Here is an 11,378-nt window from a genome sequence, read left to right as displayed (position 1 = left end):
ATATGCGACAAGCCAGACATCCAAAGCCTCCCTCTGACAGATATAACAATATTAATACAAGTAGTATTATTTGTTTTGTCATCACAAATTTTAAATTGTCACGCATCAAGTCACAACATAATCATGGCGACATCATCACCAACAACTTCATACCAAACCTGCCAAATTCAATTATAATGCAATTGGCTCACAACAAACACCCTTAAATGATGAAATTATCAACTTTTACCCTCCAACCATACACATGGGAATCAATTCACTAAAAGCTATATATATATACAACATAATACGAAGCAATTGGAGTTTCAAAAGCAATTAACAAAACCTCAAATCCATCATTCCTTTCCCATAAAATAAATAACAAAAGCTACCTATATGCGTTTAAAATAGATTTTCAAGAAAAAAAATAGATTAATTAATCTAACTCCCAACTAATTCACCTAACCAAAGAATGGCTCTCCCCCTCTCTTGTTTTGTTGCAGTGATCATCTGCCGTCTGCCGATGTGAAGGAATCCGCAAAGCCAGAGGGGCGGATGGGTATACTCGTCTGAGTGTTGTCGTTGCTCCCAGGGTAAGACGAGGACGTTGCATCCCCATCGATCAAGCTCATTCCCTCGAGCGCCTGCCACTTCTTGAGCACCTGAGGCAAGGTCATGTCGTAATCAATACCATACATGTCTTCGGGATCAGCAGGCTCGGATGGCTTCCACAGCTCCGCCAGAGAGGAAAGCACATTCACCACGTGCCCCATGTCCGGCCTCTGATAGGGCTCCCTAGCAGAACAGTGCCCGGCCAGCTCTCCCACAGTGCAGATGCTACCGAAAGTCTCCTCAGTCACTTCAATCGTTTGATCAATGGCTTTGCGGAATGTGTCCTTGTTGATCAGCATGCGCCTGAACCACGGGACCAGATGCTGTCTGTCATCTGGGAACGACTCGTCTAAAGCTTTCCTTCCAGTGATTATCTCCATTAGGATCACCCCAAAGCTGAACACATCGATCTTAGTACTCACTCGCCCCGTCACTACAATCAGAAATTGAAGCACACATTTTAAACCAACCACTTTTTACTCTATGGTGATATAATAATGATAAAAATAACATTATAAGGCAATACTGCATACTACACACTACAGTCTATTGAACTAAACTCCTGTCAGCAAAACTTTGAAACAGAGGCTTCATTAAAATTTATCACACAAATGCAGTTATTATCTCATGGCTAAAAAATGTAAATTTCATGTTGAATCAACCTATAGCAACTCCCACAAAGCAGAATCAATCAATAGTAGATACATATAAGCATATACTCACGAAAAGCACTAGCAGCAAAGGAAATAAGTGATCAACCTGCATACTCTGGTGCAAGATAACCGAATGTTCCAGCCAGTTTGGTCGCAATTGAAGCTTTTCCATCAGGAGCAAGCCTAACAAGTCCAAAATCTGCTACCTTAGCCCTCATATCATCTCCAAGTAGGATATTAGACGGCTTAAGATCCCGGTGAATAAAGCTCTGCTGAGCCAAACCATGGAGGTATTCGACCCCTCTAGCAACATCGAGTGCAATAGTCAGCCTCTTCATCCATTCCAGAGGCTGCAAACCCTCATCTTTCCAGCTGAATAGAAACCTGCTAAGCGTCCCCTGAGGCATGTACTCGAAAACAAGCAGCCTCTCATTCCCATCCAAGCAATACCCCAACAGAGCAACCAAATGCCTATGCCTCACTTTTGTAAGAACAGCAATCTCAGACCTGAACTCCTCTAACCCATTCTCACTTATCACACCAGACTCCATCCGCTTCACTGCAATCTTAGTCCCATCGTGCAGCTCCCCCTTGTAGACAGTCCCGAATCCACCCCTCCCCAGTATGTTCCGCTCACTGAAATTGTCTGTCACGTTTCTCAGAACTTGAATAGAGATCACCATATTACCAGCCTCGACAATGTGGATGTCACTCGGGCCACTGCTCCCATGGCTGTGGGTCTCACCCGTGCCACCACCACCATTGGCACTTGAACCAGCAATGGTGATCTTGACAGCATCGTCAGAGCCTGAGAGGCGTGGATGTATGACTGTCGTGTGTGGAGACTGAACTCTCCCACTGCGCTTGCGCTTGCCTCTATAAAGACAGAAGACCAGCGCTCCAGCGAAGGCAAGAATGCAAAGTCCCCCAACTACCGAACCTACAACAACTCCAGTCGAAGATTTCTTGCCGCTGCCTGATCCACTGCCGTCTGGATTCTTTTTCCCATCAGTCCCAGGAGGTGGCGGGCCATCCTTGCCAATGTTGACATTCCCAGTAGTCTTCACATCCACACTAGTCTTGAATTGGGGAACCTTTCCATAAATCTGGTTATTCGAAATGTCGAGCTCCACGAGATTGGGCAATGTGGTGAGCTCAGTCGGAATGGTTCCTGTCAAGTTATTATTCGACAGAACCAGCCTCTGCAGCGACGTAAGCAGGGCGAAGCTCGGGGAAATAGTCCCAGAGAGAGCCATTCCTTTAAAATTCACCACGGTGATGTTCTTTTGACTGCAGGTAATCCCTTTCCACGAAACGCAGGGATCATTTCCTTTCCAGTTATCAGCAAATGTAGCAGGATACCCAAAATCCTTCGCCACATTGAGCAAAGTATTAACGCGGGAATCACATTCTACGCCGGGATCGGGCAAGCAGAAACTGTTGCTACCGGGAGACATATCAACCTTCACAGCGCCGCCAAATTTGGGGGTTTTCCCTTGCAGCTTATTAGTCGTCAAATTCACTGTCGCCAGGGTTGCCAATCCAACCAAAGAGTCGGGCACTGGGCCGGTAAAGCTATTCTGCCTCAACGACAAATCCTGCAATTGAATCAACCCAGTGAAATCAGGCAAGGGACCGGAGAAATCATTTTTATGCAGCCAGATTTGAGTCAATTGAGTCATGTTTTGCAGAACAGAAATGGAGCCGTTCATTCCGATCATCTGGCCGTTCAGCCACAGGCTCTGTATCGAGGAGCCGGCCAACGACGCCGGCAACGGGCCCTCGATATTGTTGAACGCTAAGTGCAGATTAGTCAAGCTCGAAAACGTCTCGGCCCCGAAAAAATCGGGAAAAGGTCCGGAGATATTCGCGGAGGTGGCGGAAAATTTTTGAAGAGCGGAGGCGCTCTTGAGGCCGGACGGAATTTGCCAAGAGGTGAAGGGGTTGTAATCCATGGAGACCTCTTCCAGAGAGGTCATACCGTCGAAGAAGTCGGGAGGGACGGAGGTGAAGTTGTTGTTGTTGACGGAGAGCGTTTTCAGCGAGTTCAACCCGGCGAGACTCGGTAAGGCACCGGAGAGCTGGTTGTTTTGGACCTCCAAAGTTTGGAGAGATGTGAGCTTTCCGAGGGAGGGAGGCAGCGAGCCCTGGAGGTTTTGTTGCCTGATTTGGATCTTGGTGACGCGGTTGTCTCTGGAGCAGGTGATGGACTTCCACTTGCAAGGGTCTGGGTCGGTCCACCCGAGTTGACTCGGCGCGTTAATGCTCTTCTTCAGTTCCTGCATCACCGCCGCGTCGCCGGATTGGGAGCGGGCGGCGGGGACTAGAAACGAAACGACGGTGAAAAAAATCAATGCTGATGACGCCATCGGACTTGAGATTGAATTGCAATGGACGCTTTTTTCTCGCTGCAGAGAAATTGAATGAGAAGAAAAATTGCTGCTACAAACAAAGAGATTGTTTTCCTTGATTGGAATTATTTGTTTCCGTTTTAAAATTCTGGTGATTTTGAATCCGAATTCAAAATCTGTGACAGCAATGAGTTGTTTCCATTAATAAATTCTGGCGATAATTGGTAAATTGGAAATTTTGAGTAGGGTTTATGGAATGAATGGTGGCGAAGAGTGTGGGTGAATCGGAGAGAGTGGTTTTTTGTGTGATAGTGAGAGAGAGAATCAGAGAAGGAGGATTACAGTTGGCACATGCGTGTGGGGACCACTTTTTTATTTTCTTTTTTAAGTTTTCGGGATTACTAATTTATTACCAATATTGCAAATATTGATACAGATTTTTGAAGATTTAGTAATAGCGTGTTTTATCTTCTTGAATTATTATGGTCTATTGCTGTTTTTACTTTTGATTTAGTATTTTGACAGAAATCTTTGATATGGAAATCTGTGGCTATCTCTATTAATACTGTGAAAACGTGTATGATAGTTTGCAATTCATTTTCTATTTATATTAAAAAATCAAATAAAGTCTGGAAAAAATGATTTTTTCAATTTCTTTTGAACTTTTAGTGTGATAATATATTGACTAACAAAATAAAATTGTTTACAATAGTAGCTATTTCAAATTTAATGCGTTTTATTGTGTATTTATTTTCTATATAATTTCACGTCAAATTTGAACATTAACCTTTCTTGACTTATAACGCCATAGAATTAATTGAATCATTATGAACAAAAAACAAAAGTTAAACCAAAATAAAAGGTTCGTGTTAGAATATATATTGAACTAATATGTACGAACTTTGCCAAAATTGGAAATTAATAAATGTTTGCAGTACACAATTAAATTTGATGGCATTTGTTGAGCTGGTGTGCCTGATGTCTAATATATTCATTAATCCTAATCTTCAAATCATTCTGCATTTTAAACGGAATAAATATTTTTATTTACATATAATAGCTGTTGGTTGATTGGAGAAACACTAAAGTCTTTTATTAACTGAATTACGTTTCCTCGTCATTAAAATAGATACATATAGTTTGAACATCACGTGGTTCACTAAATTTTGATTATGCAGCAAATTTAGATCAATGACTGGAGTTTGTAGACAAGTTTGTAAATTACTAGTAAACATAAAAATGGCTTTAAAAAATAAAACATTTGATGAACCAAAAGGGTGGTGGAAAATGAAATCTTATAATGCGATTTTTCGTGTGAAAGATGATCTAATGAATAATATTTTGAGATTCAAATAAATGTTAAATACCCTATAACGCTAATTATCACCGTTATTAGGAAAAATAGTTAATAAATGTTGATATATTTAAATTTAGTGTATGAACGTACAAAAAAGTTAGTACCACTGTAGCAAAATATGTGTTTTTAGTAAATAGTAGTAAGATATTTATAAAGCTTGAGATACTATAATATTTGTGGATCGAATCACAAAAGGAGTAGCGCATTTATAATTTAATTTATTATTCAACAATACTTTGAGCATTTGGATCATGATTTATCACTTGATTTATGAGAAATGATGAATTTTATTCAAGCGCACTTTTTTTTGCACGATGAAGCATATGCATAGAGCGTGAATAAAGTAAGTAGAAACTAAACAAAGTACATTTCAAATTACTTACCAAAAATCATGTTTTTGATAACAAATCAAACTCGAGTCACCTAAACTAGTTGTATAATTAGCTAATGCTTAACTGCGTCGTGTTACTTTTAATAAGCTTTATATATTTGTATGCTTTGGCAGAGGATCCACAACACCACTGACCGGTCACACTTCTATTTCATTTCTTACTTTTTGATATTTCAAGTAATCAATCCAAGATAATACATTAAGGTATTTAGTTGTTCCTATTTATAATTATATTTTTAGTCTTTTAATAACATCAATTTATTAGTATAATTTTATTTTTATGTACACCAAAGTTTTGTAATGGGTGTATTTATTCTATTTTGACAAATGTAAACAATAAAAAATAAATTTAACTTATGGCAAATTTTCATAACTAAAGTGTATTGTTCTATTTCTTTCATCTTATAAATAAGTTAATCAGGACTAAAATGACAAAATATTCCATAGTTCGGCTTTATACTCTTGTTGTATTACGAAAACAACAACGTTTGGTGTACATATAAATAAAATATATGATACTAACAAAATTTGGTTATGAAGACGCAAAAATAATTAAAATGTTAGTTAGAATATTATATTATTTAATATCTTTTATATATGCATTTTCAAAACGACGCTTTTTACACAAAATAGATTATCTCACAAAAATTTATTATGGTTAATATTTGATATATATTCGTACGAAATTGATTCTAGTGGTAATAATAAGTGCAACGGAGTTTGTGAATTTTTGTCTATCTAATAAACTGGGGCTCTGAGACCTAAGACTAGGGGTGGGTAGGTACGGTACCGTATATCTTACCATAAATACGGTATGCGAAAAAGTAATACATTTACCTTATCAAAGTTTTCGGTATACCGAACTTCGGTATCTCTCATTTTCGATATGGTGAATTTTCACACCGATACCGTACCTCATTTTCGGTATACCTTACTTTTGCGGCACACCTGACTTTCAACATCAATTAAAATAGAAAATTTGAGTTTTTAGAATATTATTTATATTTTATAATTTTTAAAATATATTGAATATATTTTATTTCATAATTATATTTATATTTCACAATAGATTTTATAATACAGAAAATATATAAAATATATTTTATATAATTGTATTTAGATTTTTACGGTATATAACTTCATTTACGGTATATATCGAATTTTGGTATGGAGCGGTATACCTCGGTATTTGAAAATTCATACTGTTACCTTCCCAGAATCTTTCGGTAAGGTATCATACCGTACCGAAAATCATGGTATACCAAAAAATCGATATTTTCAATATTTTTTCGATACGATAAGACCGGTATTTCGGTATTTTTCTCCATCCCTACCTAAGAGAGAAAAATGAGAAACTTATTTCCATAAAAGGAAAAAATATAATTTAAATATAATTTAAATATAATTTCATTTACTATTCATCAAGAGTCACATTGTGAGTCTACTGAAATATAAGTAGGCAGTCTACCAAAACAACCATAAACCTAATTGAATTGGATAAAGGAAATTATTTGGGCCAACGATGTTCGTGGTCTTGCCCCATTTGAAATAGACGACCTTTCGCCCAATATTCACATGTTTGGTTCCAAAACTGAATCTAGTGATGCATTCCATTTTTTTTTCCAAATTCATAAAGCAATCACATTTTTCGGCAGGTTAGGCCCACTCTCATCATATTCAAATTCAGGGCTACTCCATCAACTAATAATTATTCACTTTGAGCTCGACTAATAATTATTCACTTTGATTTCGATGTGAGTTTTAAGAAATAGTAGTATTAAAAAAAGTGAGTTAAAAAAATTATTAAAATATGATTCTAACTTTTATATACTAGTTTTATAATAAAATGAGAGTGAAATGAATAGTGGAATGTCGCCTACTTACCATTTATAGTAAAAGTGAAAGTAGACAATTAACGGGGGCGACGAAAATGGAAAAGGTGGACAATTAATAGGGAACGAAAAGAGTAACTATTTTTAGTGAAAACTTTTAACTGTTTTATGTATTTTAAAGTTATAAGTTCTAAACTCTTCCTAAAAGTGTTATGCCTAGTACTATATTATTTTTAGTGAAAACTTTTGACTGTTTTTTGTATTTTAAAGTTATAAGTTCTAAACTCTTCCTAAAAGTGTTATGCCTAGTACTATATTTTATGGGATCACCATAGTCCATACATAACGATTCATAAGCAATAGTCTTGGTCCGGTCCTTATTATTGTTATTTATTTTATTCTATAAATTTTATAAACTGAGTTTGATTCTATATATTTAATATTATTAATAATATTACTAATTGTAAAATTTATTGTATAAGATAATGGTGCTCACATGATGCAATACTATGTTGTGCAATACTATGTTGTACTTCCTTCTCGTGAGTTTGTCGCACTCTGATCCGCTACAAGTTTTAAGAAATGAATGTAAAATAAATTTAAAAAATTAATGAAATATGAGTTATATTTTTACATACTAACTATTTTATATTAGAATGAGTGAAAATGTGTTAGATATATGGTCTACTGTTTAAAAAAAATGAAATGTAATAAATTTTATTGAATAAAGGAAAATAGCAAAATATATGACAAACTTTATGAAATGAAAGGAGTAATATTAACATTATATCTAATCCTATAATGATTATTTGAGATCACTCTATAGTAAGTCAAATCTTTAGAGATGTTTATATGAACTAGTTTGAAATTTACAAATGCTGTAATACGATCTTGTTAAAACATACTCCCTTCGTCCCTCTGTAGTTGAGTCGTATTCCTTTTTGGGTTGTCACACTGTAACTGAGTCGTTTCTTTTTTTTGGCAAAAAACAACAACTTTTCTTCTCTCTTGCTTTATTATCTCTTCATCTATCTACCTTTTTCCTTTTCTACTTTATTATTCATTACTTAACTCACTTAACACAACTTTTCTTAAATCTCGTGCCGAAAAGAAATGCATCTACTACAGAGGGACAGAGGGAGTACTATACTGTATAACATTATTTATATATGCTCCACTAGGATAGTGATAACATGCAAACTCATATATTGTATAAACTCAAAACTTTTGAACACAATGTCAACATAGTATAAAAATTTAAAATTTTGATGTCAACACAATATCACCACAATGTCAACACGGTTTCAACCGTTACATTGTGTTGATATTTTATGTTGCTATTATTTTGTAATATGTTGACATTTTTTAACAGTCCAAATCATAGTTTGCATTTGATTACATTCCGGCTCCACTATGTTCTATTATTGTAATATTTGTACTAATATAGAGTAGTAATTACGTTGGCTATGCTTTTTGAAAATCTTTCATTGTATAAAGTGACAGTTTTTGAGATGCAATTTTGGCGGGAAAATGGAAAAGAAGAAAGAAGCCGGTTGTATTCTTTTGAGATGATCCATTGCAGCAAAAAAGGCGATTCCGTCGCCTTGGCGGTCCTCACACTCTGGCCCAATATCATGTGAAATGGTTCAATCAGGTATGCAGTAACCCGTTAAGGGGGAGGCCTTAACCTACTAGCTGCCAGAAGCCCATCTCCCAAGGCTTCACACTTGTGCCTGAGAGATGGAAGCAACTACACGACAACAGTGGGATTCGAACTCAGGCTCATTGCAGCAAGATCTCCCAAGGCCTCACACTTTTGAGATGATCCATCATTCTATGTAATGTTGCAGATGTTATAGCTACAGTGAGAGTAGCTATGCCATTTTTGTTCAGTTAAGCGGGAAAAGTGAGTGTATATGGAAAAGTTATTAGATTTATGTGTATGCAGATAACAACTGACAGAATAGATATTGCATTTCTTATTACAAAATTAAATTTCACATAGAACCGTATGTAGCCAAGAGATGGTACATATTCCAAAAAGAAAAGAAAGCAGTGGTGCTACATATTCCAAAAAAAAACTTGGCAATCTTGATTTAGAGCATCTCCAATGCCCGGATGTCCCACATCCACTAGGACTTCCCAAAAACACCTCATGCCACGTCACTAGGACTTCCCATCCCACTGCCACGTCACTAGGACTTATCCTGCACAATCCGCCCTTCCCATCGCCCTTCCCACTAGGACTTCCCGCAATAAAAAAATTCACAAATTCACAAATAAAGCAATTTACGTTTACGGAAATAAAATTTCAACACGAATACGAACGGGAAAAATTAACAACTTCATTAAAAAAACATACATGCTTCGAAAAAAAATTACATAGTAATAAAATAAAAAAATACATAGTCATACATTCTCGGCTCACTCCGCGTTGTCCTCGTCGCCCGTGCCGCCCCCGTCGTCTCCGCTGCTGATCTCGGCGCCATCATCTCCAATGGGTGGCATCCCCAAATCGCGCCGACATCCTTCAACATCCTTTTGTACACCGGATCGGTCGTGCTATGCCACCTATGCATGGTCCGGACCAAGCTAGTCGTTATCTGCGCGCGGGTGAGACGATCGTACTCTTCTGGGGGAGCAGGGGCCTGCGATTGGACCTCGAACGACCCGCTACTGCTTCCCCTAGCATTCCGCTGCGCAGCCTTTTGCCCAATCGGGCGACGACGACGACGAGAGTCTGATTGAGGCATCAGGGACACTTCCTCGGCTTCTGGGAGCTCGTGCGAACCAGCACTGCTGCTGTATTCACCGGAAGCGTTGATCTTTGTCCGCTTCGGCCAGCCCGCTTCGACACCCCCACAAAACTTTTGGGAATCCTTCACCACGAGATAGGCCTCCCACTGGTCGAAATCTTTGAACTTCAAGGCTTTGTCGGGGTACTGCGCAAAGGCACGGTTCTTCACATCCTCCTCGGACATACCGCTGGTTGCCTGGCGGAGATTGTTTTGGTAGAGGCCGGCAAATCGACTAAGCTTAGACCTCAACCGCTCCCACTGTTTTCTGCATTGTTCGGGAATGCGACGCTTCGCCATAGCCGGTTTGTGTGTGAGGTAGGCTTCAGCGATGCGATGCCACAATCTATCAATATGCTGGTTAGCACCGACATAGGGATCCTCGACTATTGAAACCCAAGCCTTCGCAAGCGCGACGTTTTCCCACACGCTCCAGGCCGTCCTCTTTCCCGTCTCCTCTTCATCCTCCTCCTCTGCCACCGTTCGCGAGGAAGAGCCCGCGACTTTCCCCTTGCCCTTGCCCCTGCCACAGCCCTTGCCCCTGCCTCTTGCCGCTGTCCCCACATCATCGGGAGTCTCCCTGACTGGAGATAGCCCCAACTCCTCAAAAGAGAAAGTTTCCATGCCGGTGAACTGAGTCTCCGGAACAAAACTGGATGGGGAATCAGTAGACAGCATATCGATAACTGGGCGATAGACATTCTCCGCAAGTGGTTCAGGGCCCCTGCCACCCCCTTCCCCCAGGCATGGTCTGCATCATCCCCGGCATCATCCCACCCATCCCCATCATATCTGGGGTCATGCCCCCCATCCCCATCCCCATCCCCATCCCCATCATATTTGGGGTCATGCCCCCCATCCCTGCTGCCCTGGGCATCATACCACCCATACCACTCATCCAATTGTACATATTAAAGTACGGGGACATCATACCACCCATTCCACCCATCCCACACGCCATTTGTGACTGCATCACCGACATTGCCGGAACCGTTGTCGCATTTCCGCTAGAGTTTCCCTCCAGTTCGGCAGGAAACGTCGGAGTCTGCGACTCGCTCGTGGCGGGGGAGTTCATGTTGTTCTCCATTAAGTAGAAATGAAATTTGTAGTAAAAGAAGAGAGAAACTTGTTAACACAAGTGGTGCGAATGAAATGAAGTTCAACGAGCCGTATATATAGAGTTTTAAAAATAAATAAATAAATAAATACCAGACGTCCGACCCGGACGTCCACCCGCCCGTCGCCCGCACGTCCGAGGACATCCGACGTCCTTACGGGACGTCCGTATCCGACTTGCCACGCCACAATGACGGACGTCCCGGTCGCCCATCGCGGATGTCCGACCGGACGTCCGCCATTGGAGATGCTCTTAGGGAAAGAGTTTGCACGCTAACTTTCAATTCGCTCA

General features: G+C 39.5%; 1 protein-coding gene across 1 annotated transcript; it reads right to left on the bottom strand.

The window, feature by feature from the left end:
- Window positions 1-239: 239 nt before the first annotated feature.
- Window positions 240-3,913, bottom strand: LOC121771838 (receptor protein kinase TMK1-like). Its single transcript, XM_042168727.1, has 2 exons — window positions 1,351-3,913; window positions 240-1,024 (listed from the first exon to the last, which is right to left on the bottom strand). Exons 1-2 carry the CDS (start codon window positions 3,611-3,613, stop codon window positions 486-488), a joined length of 2,802 nt encoding a protein of 933 aa, XP_042024661.1. The 5' UTR covers window positions 3,614-3,913; the 3' UTR covers window positions 240-485.
- Between the last annotated feature and the right edge of the window lie 7,465 nt (window positions 3,914-11,378).

Source organism: Salvia splendens, chromosome 16, assembly GCF_004379255.2.
Source record: "Salvia splendens isolate huo1 chromosome 16, SspV2, whole genome shotgun sequence".
Lineage (NCBI taxonomy): Eukaryota > Viridiplantae > Streptophyta > Magnoliopsida > Lamiales > Lamiaceae > Salvia > Salvia splendens.
The sequence above is the reverse complement of the archived record's forward strand: the minus strand, read 5'-3'. Positions and strand labels throughout refer to the sequence as shown.

Excerpts from the sequence above, each read along its gene's own strand:
- LOC121771838 (XM_042168727.1), bottom strand. The coding sequence starts at position 3,613 with ATGGCGTCATCAGCATTGATTTTTTTCACCGTCGTTTCGTTTCTAGTC. Across the intron at positions 1,025-1,350 it reads TCTTGCACCAGAGTATGCAG|TGACGGGGCGAGTGAGTACT; the intron begins GTTGATCACTTA and ends TTCTGATTGTAG.